The sequence below is a fragment of the Lepisosteus oculatus genome, chromosome 1 (genome assembly GCF_040954835.1).
Source record: "Lepisosteus oculatus isolate fLepOcu1 chromosome 1, fLepOcu1.hap2, whole genome shotgun sequence".
NCBI classification, from domain to species: domain Eukaryota; kingdom Metazoa; phylum Chordata; class Actinopteri; order Semionotiformes; family Lepisosteidae; genus Lepisosteus; species Lepisosteus oculatus.
This window is the reverse complement of record NC_090696.1, coordinates 14,307,631-14,324,860: the sequence shown is the minus strand read 5'-3', so window position 1 is coordinate 14,324,860 and position 17,230 is coordinate 14,307,631. Positions and strand designations below refer to the sequence as shown.

Genomic DNA, 17,230 nt, shown 5'->3' with positions numbered 1-17,230 from the left:
GCCTCGCTCTGCCTTTTCTTCTAGTTTTTAATTGTTTTAATGATTCCAGGCACAATTATTTTTTAACTAAAAAGGACCACATTTCTGCTCACTACAGGTTTGGAGGACCATGTTAAGGGTTTGAATTGTTTCATTTTGATGACACTCTTAGCTGTGATTGAAAAGAAGACTAGCCATGTGGAAAGATTAGATTTTTTACAAAAGACCTCTCCTTTGGTAGTTCAGTACTACACTGCATGAAGAGGTCTATAAAAGCCATTTCACCTCACCCATCTTTAGTCTGATTCACTTTGCTAAGGAGATTGCCAAATGTACCTTTTTATTTTTTTTCCTTCTAACAAAACTAACTACCAGTTATTCATTTTGGCAGTTAGCTACTCACATAGTACTAAACTTAAACGTCGATTTCAATCATACTTTGTCATGCTTAGTACTTTAATAGTGTAGTATTTTAAGAGCACTTTGTTGTACTTTATTAATGGTTAACCTCAAAAAGATTTTTCACAAAATAAGTAAGGAACATTATAACAATGTAATTGTGTCGCAAAATGAATTTTGAAGACAAGAATGACGTTATACTTCTCTGGAGTCACTGTGAGTGGATTACATTTTAGTAAGGACTTATTTGATACATTTGAGGTTAGAAAAAAGACCCTTTGTCCTTTCCAGTGCAAATGCTTTGTTTTATATGTGAGTATCAGAAAAAAATACAGATTTTAATTGAAATGACATGAAAGACCCCACACTTTGTTTTATTCAATCTGGCTTTTTGCATTTCTGTGTTTTGCATTCAACATACAGTTTGTTTGTTGGAGTTTCATGCTATTCTGCAGTTTTTCCACGGCTTCTTGTGAGAGACCCTTCATAATACACAATCACCCCTGTTGCTTTGCTGAGTGCGTGTGCTGATAGAGTTCTGTTTTGTGCAATGTTAAATTTGTCTCGAAGCTGTATGTTTGCCAGTATTAGGTTTTGTAAAACAAAACTTTAACTAACATCCATGCAATCATAAAGACATGCATACCATAACTGTTAGCAAGTTCAAGTGAACAAGAACAGCACAGGCACTGTGCAGATTCTGATAGGTATGAATGTTGGTTTATCGCCAACACACACTTCAGTAGCTCAGTTAGGTTTTAATGCAGAGCTTATTTGGCATGACTCAGTCAGCTGAGGGAATGGCAGCCTAGCTGTGAGGATAAGTGAGCATAAAGCTGCCCAACCCCCCGCTCACTGCTGTGAGAAATGAGTTAGGGAGTAGAAGGGGAAGCAAGGGGAGATTCAAGAGAGACACAAGCAAATGGAAGTCCTGGGTGCGAGATTTATATTCTGTACGTAGACAAGCAGATGTGTGTGAGATTGGGAGGAAGTTTAGAAATTCAATGTAGTGAATAAATATTTAAGCCAGTGTTTCCCAGCACTGGTTCTGGGGACTCACACACCTACTTTCTTTTGGCAAATTTGACAGTTGCAGTTTTTTGCCACCTGGAATCCCATGTTGGCAAAAGGAAAATAAAGGAATAATGAAAGCAGCATTATTATATGCAGGGGAATAAAATTATATTTCACAGTGAACAGTTCAGTCAGTTGGAAATCTGTAGTAGAAGCAAAGTTGCTTGTGTACCAGAAAAACTCCACAAGAAACATGTGATAAGAGACTGGACCTTCCAGCACTTTGCTTGAGAGTTTTTTTTTATCAACATTGATTTTCCATACACAAAATGATTTCCACATGTTCAAACAAATCAGTAAAATGGAGTACACTGTTTTTCTGTAAAACACCTTGAGAAACCACTTTTAAAGGCGCCATATAAAATAGTTTTTTATTATTACCTATTACTACAGATCCAAACATCATGAAGGTATTAGCTATTGGTTGCTTTCTTGTTGAAAAAATAGTTTTTAACCTTCCAGTTTGCGGTGTACAAGCAATCACGTGCCTTTTTTTTTGCTAGAGAATTAAGTTATCATTATATTAACCTGAAGGGTCACCACATGTTGAAGTGCCATATTTAGTGCTCAGCATGAAAACCTCCCCCACTGTTTTACAGTGCTTGTCAGATCTAATCTCTCATTCAGTCTAACAAGGAAGCTCCCATTTTAAAGAGGCATTGTCTTCCTTTTTACAGACGAAACCTCCTCACTCGCCCCCTTTTATCTGAAGATATTGTCATCATTAATAATTTATCAAGCTCATGATTATCTGCTGATTGCCTGCTGACTGTTGATGCTCTTTAATTGGGAAGAGCCTGAGCTGTGATTGCAGTGTCACCTTGGCTCTGCTCGGGATCAGGTCCCTAATTCTCCGGGTGAAATCACTTGTTGATTGAAAGCTGTGAAGGTTGGGGGCTGCTGAGTGATGGTCTCAATGAAGCCATCATTAATTGTAAGGCAAATGGCAGCAGCTGATTCCCAGCAGGAGGGGTGAGCATTAATCAATCTCCTAGGAGAGGTGAAAGTGATTGACAGGAAAAACTCTCAAGTGTTAGACTAATCATGCTCATAACAAATGGAAATAGATTTTTTGCATCCCCCGCTTGCTTGCTAAAAAGAAATCCTTTTAACCTCAAGTCGCTTAAAGATACTAGATATTTTTTTTCCCAAAATAAACTTCCACCACACTTAATAATAAGCTCAGTCTGGAAATGCTGTCCATGGATTACGAACACAATTAATTAGCTCACTGTTGTATAAAACTCTGTGTTTTTGTCATGGTGCCACAGACAGAAGAGCATCCTGTTAAAATAAAATACAATATTATGAGATATTGTAATTAATCTAAAATAAAATATCTATATTGGGATATGTCTATAATACAATATCTCTGAACCATTGAGACATTAAGGAAAGCACAACAATCTTGTGTTGTGGAATAATATAATAATATAATGTAATAATAATATCTAATTGGGAAAACAGAAAGATGGTACATGAAGAAGTCAATTTCAAATACACCACTGATAAACACACATTTTAAATTTTAATTAGGGTAAGAGGGCATACATTGCAATTAAAATAAGAATTTAAATAATTAAAACTGTATAATTGATGCTGTGAATGTTCTAATAAATGGAAATTGAACTTGTTCATGAACAACATTGTATGGCATATAAGGATGACAGCATCTTGATAACTAAATACAGTATATTGATGTTTGTATTACAGCTTGCGGTGAGACTTTACAAGACTCAACTGGTAATTTTTCTTCCCCTGGATTCCCAAATGGATACCCCTCATATACTCATTGTGTTTGGAGAATATCAGTTACACCTGGGGAAAAGGTATGGCGTGATCTGAACTTTTAGTGAAAAATAAAGCTAGTGTTTACAACATTTGTTTATGCAGTGCTATGTACTCTTTGTTTTCTTGTAATATATTATAATGAATCTGAACATTGTGAAATAGAAGCTGTTGGTTTTTATTTATTGTGCTATCAAGAGAATGTATACACATTAAAAAAAGAAATGTGCCAGACATGGAAAACAATCTTTCAAACAAAAACAGAGTGACTTCTCTGGCATATTAAAAAGGCGTTAGCTGAAGAGTTTGGTCTTAAACTGTTAGTTAAAACAGTACGAATAAGAGAAGAAAGAAGTATGGCTGACAAAAACAATAAATATTAACAATAATTAACACACTCAGTAGTTACACAAACATATCCAATTAGTGGGTTTCAAAGTTTTGTTTTCAATAGATATAGAAAATCCAGAACTCTGCAGTTGTAAATAGAATACCACAAAGACCTTAAAAGGCCAATTAGAGAGAACCTGTGTGCTGGTCATAATGCCAGATGAATAATTAACTTTTGGCATTATTGCTGATTCAGTGCCATTTTGAATAACAGTAATTATAATATGGGTGTTGCAGTGGTTAGCATTGCTGCCTCACAGCGCTGGGGACCTGGGTTCAATTCCAGACCTGGGGTGCTGTCTGTATGGAGTTTGTATGATCTTCCAGTGTTTGCATGGGTCTTTGCCAGGTGCTGCTGTTTCCTCCCACAGTTTAAAGACTATACTGGTAAGTTAACTGGCTTCTGGGAATACTGGCCCTGGAGTGAGTGTTTGTGTGTGCCCTATGATGGTCTAGCACTTTGTCCAGGGTGTATCCTGCCTTGTGCCTGTTGTTTGCCAGGATAGAAAATGGATGGATGGATAGTTAATATATAGGGAAAAAGTAACTGATCAGTCTAAACGGAATACAATATTTTCCCTGAGGTCCAAAAGCATTGGTAATGTTCTTTTGGGTTCCAGAAAATCTTCATTGTCCTTTTTGGAATAAAGGTGGATGTTTTAAAATCAATTTATTTGCAACATTCACATATACTTTTAATCAAACGTTCATTTTGAGGTCTGGCTGGTGGTATTCTACCTTGTAACTCCCGAGAAATGCTGAATGCATTCTGTCCTTTTTTATTTTGTGAGGATTGAGAACAATGATATATTTCTAATAGAACGCTTCGTTGTGAAACCCGAGGTTTCACCAGTACTCGTTGACAAATAAGCCCTTTTCCCTGTCTGCCTAACTTTCCTCACAGAAAGACATTGCAACATTCAGTCAGCAGCGGCAGCCTTGGATGTGACTCTTGCAGACAAATGGAACAGCTCAAAACTGTTCATTCCGAGCAATCCTTTCTTGTCCCATTCCAGTTCCAAACCAATGCATTATTTGCATTTGGTATTCTGTGGCACTGCAGAATGTGCTTGCATAGCCAATAATTTGTGAATGTTGCTGACACACATCCATTGATTGTCCTCTCCTGGGAGACTGGGCCATAGTGTCCCCTTGAACTGTAGACTGCCTCATCTATTTGGCTCAGAGATTCTGCCGAGTTGCAAAATGCTCCTTTTCAATTCCTCATCTCCAATAACGCAGGCAATTACTCTACCTGATTAAGCCCCTAAAAAATTAGCATGTCTTTTTGTATTTTATATCTTCAGGATATTTGGGTTGCTGTATCTTTTTGGTCATGCCACTTTTGTGAGGAGCACATTTTGAAGGCAGGCTGCATAATATTTACCCCCCCCACCCCCTCTTTATTTTCTGTAAAATCTTCAGATCAAAATTGAAATGTTTTTGATTAAAGCTCTGCACACTGCTCAATGAGCAATCAGCTTATCACTTGATTAATAGAGCAATAGGAAATACCCTGAAATAATCTCCATCACTAATCAAATATCTTCATCTAACCAAATTTAATAACGAGAAAGCCTCTATTTATCTAGGTGTATTAAAGGTCACATAATATGTTACCTTTGTACACAGTTAAGAAAAATAAAGCAGAAATAAGAAATCAAAATGTCATTCAAGTTTTAGGTTGCATGACATTATATCAGTTTCATTCAATGGAAGTAATGATACTTTTTGTATAAAATATAATATTTTATAAGTTTAAAAATAATAAAAAGGGAATATCTAGTCATGAACTATGTTTTTAATATCTGAAACTTTTCCATAAATAACAGGGCTACAAAATAATTTAACAAGGGTACAATCAAATGAAATTGGCTTGAATACTAAAGACCCGAGACTGAAACATTTTATGTGAAATTTTACCTTTTTATGTATTTATCATGAAAAACAAATCATGGTTTTAAATATTGTGTTTCATATTTTGTATTGGAAAATTGAAATTAAAGGGGTAAAATGGAAATGAAAGACAGAATGCTGTTGTCGTGTCTAATCATTTTATGCAATCGTAATCATTGCCTTGATAAATTTGTCCAGGGGACATTTTTGGCACTATCAGAGGCTTTTATACATCATTTGCAATATTTAGATCTCAGTGCCAGAAGGAGCCACTGAAAGGCACTTTTTTTACTGCATATATTTCACAAAGAGCCCCAAGATGATATTTTTTTATTACGAAACCCTATTGCTAAACACATGACAGGCCCCAAAAAACAATTCTGCAAGATAACCTGGATGACCAGATATTTTCAATCATTTTCATCACATTCCTCAGGATAATATTTTACTGTATAATTATCTTTGTAACCCTTTGGTGACAAAATATTGAACAATGATCTGGAAATATAATATGACAATACTATGGATGTTGCTATGATGCTTAAAGTATGTTTTTTGAACCCTGATAAAAAATAACCTGAGGCACCATAATGCCACCTTTCACCAAAGCCTACAGAAGTCTGCAACTCAAGAACAAAAAGTCTTCTTGGTCTTTTCTTTTTGTCTCCTAGAGCTTTTATGAGCCCCTTTACTCAATATTTTGCTATATCTTCAATCTCCAGGGTTAAATCAAAGTTGTATTGGTATTGGATAAAATTCATAGACCACTAAAATATACCACAAAATAATAAATATTTTCCCCCAGAGACATTAGACTCTTTCAAACCAGTCTGAATAGTAAAAAAAGATCATCTGACTCATTACTTTGTCACTTTAATGTAATGGCAGCATAAGCCTGAAAATAAACTGTGACTAAGGATCTGCACCTGTGGCTGGAAGGTTGCCGGTTCAAATCCCACAGCCGGCAGAGTAATCCTGCTGCGTTGGGCTCCTGATCAAGGCCCTTAACCCCAGCTGTTCCAGGGGTGCTGTACAATGGCTGACCCTGCTCTCTGACCCCCAAGCTTCACTCTGTCTGTGTGGAGAGCAAGCTGGGGCATGTGAAAATACAAATTCCTAATGCAAGAAATTGTACAGTATATGGCTAATAAAGTGATCTCTTATGTACAATATCTCTAGGCTTTTGTCTTTAACTGGGGAAACTACTCTAAGTCAGGTCATGTCAACACTTGACTCTTATGAATTATAAAACTGGTACTTCATGATGACTTTTTTTTCAAGGAAACATCTTCGAACTGTTGTATTTTCAGTGCAGTATGTGCAGTCATGTCTTATGTAAGGTACTTATGAGATCTCAATCATTGTAACAACTTTAGAGCGCTTCACTAATGTGATATTTAAACAAATTAACAGAAGGCTTGTTTATTATCTGTGCCCTAGATTGTTCTAAATTTTACAACAATGGATCTGTATAGAAGCAGTTCGTGTTGGTATGACTACATTGAAGTTCGAGATGGCTACTGGAGAAAAGCACCACCTCTTGGTAAAATGCTTTTTAAAAAAACGTTTAGAATTCTGTTTCACAGTTTTATATGCTTCCTGTACTAATGGCTTCTGTTTCTACTTTTTTCTTATTTTAGTTTTTTTCTTTCATTTCAATTTATGTAATATAACTTTATTTATACTGTACTATAATCGTACTTCTCAAACATGATTTAGCATTTTTGAAACAATTCCTCCATTATCCACCCTATAGCTAATATCTAATGTCTCTTTTATCTATACTAAAATTCTTGTAGAGATACTAGTAAGTAAAATATTAAAGGCTTGGGGATAGTATATCTAACAAAAATTAATTTATCTACTTTAGTTTTTGAAAACTTGTATTGTAAGCATCACTTATCATTTGCAGGTAGGTTCTGTGGTGATAAAGTCCCAGAAGTCCTTATATCCACAGAAAGTCGCATGTGGATAGAATTCCGAAGCAGCAGCAATTGGATGGGAAAAGGATTTTCTGCCATCTATGAAGGTATTTTAACGGTTACGACATAATGCTGTTTTGGAAACAGAAATATGTATCCCCGAAAATGTGAGTTTCATACTATATCTGTTACAATATTCATTTGTAAGGCTGGATGCGATAATAAATAGTTTAAAAAGATTAGTTAGACAAAAGTTTATTTATTAAAAATAGTTGTTCATAACCAAGATACACTATGTTTAAAGGCTGCATGCGTGCTGAAATCACCATTGCAAGCAAAGTCCCCAAATGTAAATTCACACGGGAAGTGAGTGTGAAATAATCCAAGCCCCTATTCCTATTGGACATAGTTTACTAAACAGGGGTTGTCCCCTACAGGTAGTGTTTTCACAGGAGTTTTGCCAGGGAATTCCTGACTTTCGCCGGTGGTGTTATTGTTATTGTAGCTGTTCCGCAAATCTATTCTTCTAGTCTATCAAAAGACTTTGATGCTCTATGGCGGAGCGGTGGCTCTGTGGCTAAGGATCTGTGCCTGTGGCTGGAAGGTTGCCAGTCCAAATCCTGAAGCTGGCAGAGGAATCCTACTCCGTTTGGCCCCTGAGCAAGGCCCTTAACCCCAACTGCTCCAGGGGCAGGGACATTTAGGCATCCTTTCATAACCACAGTAACAAACAGTGTTGTACCACTAAAACTAACTGAGAGCTGTGTATGGTTACATGATTATGGAATGGGTCTTTGACATTGAGGCAGAAACAAACACATGTATGTACCTTGCTTCTGATTGGTCACTGTCCTTCCAGTTGTGTGGTGGAAAAAATAGCTAAGCAATTTTCAAAGCTTTTTTAAAGCGGTGTAACTTGATGGATGTGGAACCTCCCACTGAACATTAGTCACTTCTTAATTTTATTATATACAGTGATGTGAAAAAGAAAGTACCTTCTTAAGATTCTATGGTTTCACAGATTAAGAAATATCTGACCTTCACCTCAATCTCCCCAAGACCTAACCTAAGACCTATGTGTCAAATAAAACACACAAATTTTACTTTGTCATTATGTATTTAAAAAAAACTCAGCCATAAATTTCACACAACAGTGCACCCTTACTGCTTCCATATCAGTTAAGGAAGTAAATAGAAGCAGGTGCTGCTAAACTTTTGCACATGATAATTGATCATCAGGAAGTAAAATCAGAATCTGATTGGTCTGGAACATTTGGGTTTGTGGTACATTGTCATGTCTAGGTGAAAAGATATCTGTGATGATCTCAGAGAAAGAATCGTTGCTGCTCATCAGTTTGGGAAGGGTTATTAAGCTATTTCCAAACAATAAGAAGTCCATCTTTCTATAGTTAGAAAGATAATTCACAAATGGAAAAAGTCCAAGACGGTTGCCAATCTTCCCAGGAGTGGGCGTCCCAGCAAATTCACCCCAGGTTCTTACCCTATGATGCTCCTCGAGATCACAAAGAGCCCCAAAGCTACATCCAGGGATCTCCAGGCCTCTGTCAATGTGGTAAATTGATCTTGTCGATGTGGTAGACTAGGACTTGGTGAGGACTAGATGAAGGTCAGATATGTCTTAATATGTAAAACCATAGAATCATAAGGTGGTGAACTTTCACGTCTCTGTAAATGATATAATTTATTATATATGATAAAATATATTAACGTATATAAGTCACTTCCTGTGTGGAAGCACCTAAAGAAGGGAGAAGCTCACTCTCTAAAAACATATTATACATTCATTTTTGGAATTTATTAAAAGAAAAGGATGCTGAGCAACCAATAGAAGGATGGGCATTGTGCGTTGTGGCTTTTAAACTTTCTTCTCTGCTTCATCAAACCTGATCTCCACTCACAATGGAAGTGTATTACAGGGGAAAGTAATTATATGAACCGCAACATATCAATGGTCAATGATTACTTTGCAATTAAAATCAGTTGGAGCTAATACGTCCAAATAGACTAAATCACATATATAACAAAAGGTAAATCTCAAAATGATGTACACCGTAGGAGAATTATACCCTTTCTCTTGCTAAATGTGTTTTTTTTTGCTTCTGTTGGATATTATGGCTATTACAAAATGATAGTCCTGTCTCCCAACATTGTTTTAGTCTCCTGACAGCCAATATTCTATGTCATTTTTTAAAATCAGCTATCTGTGGAGGTGAGATCAACAAAGATGCAGGCCAGATTCAGTCCCCCAACTATCCAGATGACTACAGACCAATGAAGGAGTGTGTGTGGAAGATAACAGTGTCTGCGAACTACAATGTAGGATTAAGCTTTCAGGCTTTTGAGGTGAGGGCCTTGAATGTTTTCTCTTTCAAAGGCATGTCAGGATTCAGCAACAGGATTATTATCAGTTGATTACTTCCGAGCTACTTTATTCAGTTCCAGGCTTCTCTTTTTTTTTATCATGGCACAACATACACATGTGCTGCATGTTAAAACTGGGGGAAAAAAAAGTGCTACAGTGCTACATGTGAACAAACTGTTTTCTGCTGACCGGTTCTGAAATTATGTTGTATGATTGTCAGTTTTCTAGAATCCCTGAGGAATGTAATAAGTTGAAAGGTCACAGAGGAAACCTCAAAAAGTGAAAAGGCAGAGGATTCCTGAGGCTGTAGAAGTGATGACAGGCAAAACAGTCTGTACATATTTTCAGATACTACCAGTGAACTGCATGGGAAGCCAGTGTAGTAAAGACAATTACTGGAAGAACTTTGACTATTGGCAGCTAAATTAACCACAGCATTGTATTCCTATTTGTGTGTCAAGGTTTTTTATAATTTGTACATAGTATCACATACTGTACAATCCTTTTTAATTACATTAGAAATCTTTCCTGTTTGATATATTAAGACTGATAAAACTTTGCCAATGTCTGAAAAATACTGTATTGTATACTCATGCAGAGTGCATGACAAAAATAAGCTGGGTTATTGTGTCAAGACAATTTGATAAATTCAGAATTTTCTGATTGGCTGGTAGTCTAAAGACCTTTTCAGTAGTCAATTTTATCCAAACCATTTGCACAGCTGTAATTCAGAAGTCTGAATGAAATCATGCCCAGTGCAAAAGCGCAGTGCAGACTCTAAACAGAAAATATCCCAGCAGTGGATGTCCTTTCCCTTTGTGTTTTATGTAACTCGATTCATGGACTGGCATATTTATCTTTCAGTGAAGCTGTTTCTGAGGCATTAACATGTCCGCTCACAAGCTGAGAATAATCCAGATCTATATTCTCCTCTGTAACATTTCAATTTGCATACTTTTCTATTTTCTTTCAAGAAATGATATACTTTATAAGTTGCAATGTAGGAGAACTGAGAGTACAGTGTGAGCGAAACAATGTGGCTTTTTAGAGCTACAGTACATCTTCCTCTATCTGCTTTATACAGGAGGAATGTGTCCCACACAGTGCATTGAGGGAAAAATATGGAGCACAACTGTAGTAGCTTCATTCTATAATTTCATTCAGACACTGCAAGGTCTAGAAGAACAGAAGAGCGGCCCCTGCAGGCGAAATACACAGCTGCTTCTATACAAACACATCTCATACCGTAAATGCAGGATTTAAGGGCTCTGTGATCTATGAAATCCTGTTTACTCTGGATAAGATCCAATCCTTAAATGTACCACAGGATTGGTTTCCTAAGTTATTGTTAATATCATAATGGGAAAGCCATGTTGCAGAAACATTGTATTTTGGATTTGTGTCCTTTTTAAGCATGTTTTCTTAACGTAAGCATCTGAAGATTTGATTCTGTGAATGATTATATAATTTTGTATGTTTTTCACATTTTCTAATGAGAGTGTCATAGGGGATGTTAAGTTTTGAATGTTTATTAAATATGATTGGCAGAAACTTCCATGGTTATTTTCAATTTAAGTATTCAATTAAAATATAAGTTGTTCAATTAGAATGTTCTAAAATAAATTTGAAACATATTGAATTTGTAATTATGCTTAATCTTTGTGCAATGACAGATTGAAAGACATGATAGCTGTGCCTATGACTACCTGGAAGTCCGAGATGGTAACACAGAAAACAGCCCGCTCATTGGTCGTTTTTGTGGCTATGACAAGCCAGAAGACATCCGATCTACCTCAAATAACTTATGGATGAAATTCATCTCTGATGGGACAGTCAACAAGGCTGGATTTGCTGCAAACTTCTTCAAAGGTAGTTATTCCATTACTGTTCTTCATAAAAAAATATTGTTGATAAATAAAAATACGTCTGAAAGACATGTGACATGGCAAAGACATGTAAAAACTCTTTTTTTTGTATTTTACAAAAAATACATATCTAGGGGTTAGTTATTATAGAGTGATTGTAAGAAAGAAAAAACAAAACATAATTTTACACTGTTTTTTATTATTTACAATTTCTGTTGTTATAATGTCAGTGCTGAAAAAGGGTTTGATTATTATTATCATTATTAAAAGAGAGGTTTTAAGCAAAGGCTGTGCTGTCATGTATAATATAAGTAAAAAAACTGAAAATAACTGAGCATTAGTGAAAAAATTCTTATAATTTTCAGATTCTTATAAAAAGTTACTTTACAAAATGTTTGGTAAGGCCAAAGCTTCATTAAGCTAAGGGTGATGAAATCCTAAATCCCAAAACAATCAACCTAAAACGTCTAAACCCTGCATTTAAAATGTTAAACTTTATTTGTTAAAAAGTAGACAACGAACCTCACTTCAAGTCATACAGCACTTAAAATTTCTCAATTAAACACAAAATAAAATGTGACCTTCATTTTTAAACAGTCCATGCAATCCAAAGGTTTTTGGTTTTTGTTTAACTTTTGATTCCGAAGATGTCAATAGGGTTAGCTTTGTCAAAGCCCTTGAGGTTTGTGAATACTTGAATCAAGTGCCCTCATACTTTCCACTGTTCAAGATTAAAATGATTTAGTTCTTTCGGCCTGTCAGAGTAGGACTTTCCAGCGAGCCTGGGAATGTGCCTGGTTGCTCTTCTCTGGACTTTTTCCAGGGCAGTAATACCGTATTTGCAAAAAGGTGACCAAAACTGTACATGGTATTAAAATGAGATTTTACTAGCAGATTGTTAAATTTGAACATAACATCACTTCATTTACATTCTGTGTTTATGCCTGTATATCCTACTGCACATATCATTTTTCTTTTTTAAGTGCTTTTTCACTTTGTCTGGAAGATTAAATGGTGTCCACATAAACAAGTCATTCATTTTCATACGTACCTTCTTCAAGCAAATTGTTTCCCATTCATGTGTATACAGTAGTATTTGCTGCCTGCATCTAACACTCTGTTCACACACCTGGGTTAATTTTCCCAGAAGCCAATTAACCTACCAGCTTGTCTTTTGACTGTTGGAGGAAACTGGAACAGCCAGAGGAAATCTATCTAACATGGAATGAACATACAAACATACAAACTCTACGCTGATAGCACCCTAGAGCCACAATTGAACCCGTGGCCCCACCAGTGCCAGACAGCAATGCTAACCAAAATAAGATGTACTTTAAATTCCCTCTTATTTCTAACGCTCTGCTACCTCATTGTCCAGAGCTTCCTACTTCCTACTTTCCTACTTCCTACTTTCCTACTTCCTACTTCCTACTCTAGGCAACAACATATAAAGAAGTGTAAATTATAACAGTCTATGGAATCTACCTAAAACATATTTCAAATACTTTATTTTGATTGTACCATGCATAATTCCTTCCTGGAAACAGGTTAATAGCAAAGGCTAAGATGATAGAATTCTCCACAGCTGATAGACCTCTTTGTGCCTAGAAAATAACAAGAGAGGCTTAAAAGATCAAACAAGATAAAGTATATTAATTCCATTTGCATTTAAAAAGACTGTAAAATAAACACAGCATTACCTGCTTGGCTACAGGCTACAGCTTGGCTACAGTGTAGAATGACTCAATGCCTAATGGTGGTACAAATAAAGTTTATTTTGCAAGCAAATAAAATTGTACATTCATTTGAAAAAAAAACTATCATTGGATTGAATTATGAAATGCTTTTGACAGTTTTGTCATATTTACTCATCAAGTTCTGCCAGGAATTAACCTAAGAAAATTAAACATACTTCTACACAGAATGTATCTATAAGCACAGAACACAATCTGTTTTTCTGCTACCATCATCAACGTTTTCATTATACAGTACATACAGTATAAGGATATTTTCTTTACGTGAAATTGTGTGACTGAAAGTGTAACTGTGAATAAGAAAATAATTAAAAATAGAAATTTGATAGCTGTGCACATGTTATTTTTTAAAAAAAAGCCACTCAGCATCTTGGAAAACATACATTGATCAATGCACGTTTTGCTATTAGTTTTGTGTAATTTATGAATAAAATCAGCACAATGTTTGCTGCCCTGCTATTATTAATAAACTATGGAAGTCAGGCACTCAGACTGGTTCCTTAAAGAGTTGTGCTGCATTCTTGCTGAAACTGAAAACTCCTAATAATACAGTACCAAACTGGATACAAATGTAGTTCTGTAACTGAGTTTGTAAAACATTAATTCTGACCAGTAGGCAGGAGAGAAAACAATATAACTCCCTACGACGTAAGACTACGGTTAAACTACGGAAAATAGACAAGTAAACAAATCCATATGTTACACACAATGTAAGATAATGAATGATCTTTAAACAAGGGCACCATTTTTTGTAGTAAAACCAATTACTGGTTATCATGCTGAGAATAATACTATTGCTCACCTGATACTTCGGTGTTTCCATATTGTTATGTTGCTTGAGCCGAGGAAACCAACAGTTCTTAAACATCTCATTGAATTTTTCCCTTTGTAGAGGAAGATGAATGTGCCAAACCTGACAATGGAGGATGTGAACAGAAGTGTGTGAACACCCTGGGGAGCTTCAAGTGTGCCTGTGATCCAGGCTATGAACTTGGGCCTGACAAGAAGAGTTGTGAAGGTGCTGTACATTTCACATGAGTTGTGAGGCAATGAACAAAATAAAACATTTTATTTCACTTTCTCTGCTTAAATGCTTTTTAGAATTATGAAAAATTATGAAAAAGACACTTGTACAGACCTTTATTATATTTGTGATAGGTTTCATTTCTCTCCTTTTTCTTCTTTAAGCTGCCTGTGGAGGGCTCTTAACAAAGCTAAATGGAACCATTACCACACCGGGCTGGCCCAGAGAATACCCCCCAAATAAGAATTGTGTGTGGCAAGTGGTAGCTCCTACACAATACAGGATTTCCATGCAGTTTGAGTATTTTGAGCTTGAAGGAAATGAAGTAAGTGATTTATTAAAATTAAATGAAAAAAACAAAACACAACAATTCTGTTCACACTAATCAGCTTCTCTAAGATAACACCTGTCTGCTTTTTAGCTTGATTTAGACAAGATACTGTATGATAATCATCAGAGCCTTTATTATGACTATTAAACATACAATGTTAAAGTGCCTTTAACTGTTTCTGTGTTGGCTCTTACGCACCTGAAAAAGGCTCAACAGCCAAAACATAATCCTTCTACTTTGTACTTTTCACTGTAGAATTAACTTTTACTTGTTCCTTAAATCATTACATCCCTGTCTTTGAGGTCTACGCTATATTGCAAAAAATTCCCATTGCATTTTATTGTAACTGTTCTTAATAATACTGGATTGTGCAAACCAGGTATGTGCAGTGTATCCCTCTCAGCCTGAGTGTTGTACAGTATATATTGTTGCTACATGTAATTTGACCAAACAGGCTAGTAGTATAAAAAGGAACAAGTAATAGGTTTATTCCATGCAGAAAAAAAGAAGAAAGAGAACACAACGTTTCGGCCGTGGAGCCTTCTTCAGGTGTATAGATTAGTGGCTAGGAGTATAGTTTAGTAGACAGTAGTTTAGCCATTGATTAAGATGTTAGTATACAGAGAATAATGACTGTTAATGTTAGAAATACTTTGTTAGATGCTTGTAAAACATGTTGGAGGATGAACTTGAGACTCACAATTAGGTAGTATGACAAATGTTAGACAAATCTCTATTTCTGATTAAACAAATGTTTTTTTTCCCTTTTCCTCAATAATAAGGGGTTTTGACCGAAACCAAAATGAAATCACCATAAAATAAAATCTCAAATAAATCCTGTTTTTTTTCTAATCCCTGTTTCTCATAATCATGCAGGGAATTATGCATTTGGAAAAATAAGGCCCAGTACACTAATAATCCCAACAAGGCATTATTGTATATTAATGTCAGTACCTACAAATAATATATATATACTTATGTGAGTTCATATATATATAAAATAAAAGAGCTTGAAACCGAAAAGAAGGTTGTTTCTAGAATATGTTCCTTCTCAGAATCAGTTTACTTAAGGTTGTTCATGTGGTCAGCTAGTATCAGGCATAGTATGAGACTGGCTCAAACAATTTTCCCACTGGGCTTAAAATTGAAGCTTTTTGCACCTGTTGTTTCAGCTATAAAATGGCAAACATGAATCATGACACAAGACAAAGATGTTTTGTGAGCTTGACTCACTGTGATAAATATATATAAGGAAATGTCTTAAAGCATGTCAGAAAATAATTTCATTTTGTACTAGACACATGTTTTGACATGCAAGATACATAATGTTATGCTTACTTTTTAACAATATATGAAATGACTTCTGGTAGAACCAGTTTTAAGGTTGTGAAAATTGAAGTGCAAATTGATGTTTTGGAGATGGAGGGGTTATGATTGATAAGTGTAGCTTGTTTTGGTTGAGTCATGATTTAAAAGACACTTTAACATTTGTTTTTAAATTGCTTCTATTTGGAGCTCCTGTACTTCACAGAACACTGAAACAATAATATCATTAGTTTTTAAATACTTCCACAGGAATTAAACACTGGACAAATATGCTTTCACTTTTCATTACAGTATACTCAAACTCTCACGGCATAGATCTTAAAATGTAATTACTGAGCAATTTTATTTCTGTCACTTAACCAATCACCTTTATTGATGGTATCATGCTAAACACAGGATACAATTATAATAAAAGGAAGTCAATGAAAGTATCTCAAGTGAGGAAGACAGAGTTAAGCCCTGGGGAGTCCATCTCTCAACTTAAGGTTTTAAATAAGCATTTTATATTCAGATTTCTTCTTCTAGTGTGTATTTTGATGTGATATCTTACTGATGTTTGTGTTTCTTTGCAATTTAGGTGTGCAAATATGATTATGTTGAAGTCCGCAGTGGCCTTTCCTCAGATTCTAAACTCCATGGAAAGTTCTGTGGAACAGAAGTGCCTGAAGTCATCACATCCCAGTACAACAACATGAGAATAGAATTTAAGTCTGACAATACCGTCTCTAAGAAGGGCTTCAAGGCACATTTTTTCTCAGGTACAGAGCCGTCCTGTATGTTTTTCCCTTTACCTTTGTGGTTTTGGCTTCAAGATAATTATACTGACAGATTTGAATATTTATGACTGCTGTTATTTCTGGGAAAAAAAAGTAGCTATGTATGGTTTCTATTACAGGCCTGATTAACTTAAACATTGTTACAAAAGATAAAGATCCAAACATTCCCAAGTTACAGTGATTTGCCTAATTACTTTGCTATTTACAAAATATGATATTTAGCAGGTCTTTTGTATCAGAAGAACTGTAAACATTCACATTTTCTTGTGAATATTAACTGATTGTCACCCTCTGCTAAGTCTAGCACTTAAATCTTCCAATGA

General features: G+C 35.5%; 1 protein-coding gene across 4 annotated transcripts in view; it reads left to right on the top strand.

Annotated features, from left to right (window-relative positions):
• Positions 1–17,230, top strand: part of tll1 (tolloid-like 1) — a 95,917-nt gene that overhangs the window by 55,139 nt on the left and 23,548 nt on the right. For all 4 annotated transcript variants that reach the window (XM_015344358.2, XM_015344359.2, XM_015344361.2 and 1 more), the window contains 8 exons: positions 3,166–3,281; positions 6,967–7,069; positions 7,439–7,555; positions 9,667–9,812; positions 11,505–11,700; positions 14,343–14,468; positions 14,639–14,799; positions 16,709–16,889. In XM_015344358.2, coding sequence (XP_015199844.1) covers positions 3,166–3,281; positions 6,967–7,069; positions 7,439–7,555; positions 9,667–9,812; positions 11,505–11,700; positions 14,343–14,468; positions 14,639–14,799; positions 16,709–16,889 — 1,146 coding nt within the window. The remainder of the gene's footprint in view (positions 1–3,165; positions 3,282–6,966; positions 7,070–7,438; positions 7,556–9,666; positions 9,813–11,504; positions 11,701–14,342; positions 14,469–14,638; positions 14,800–16,708; positions 16,890–17,230) is intronic.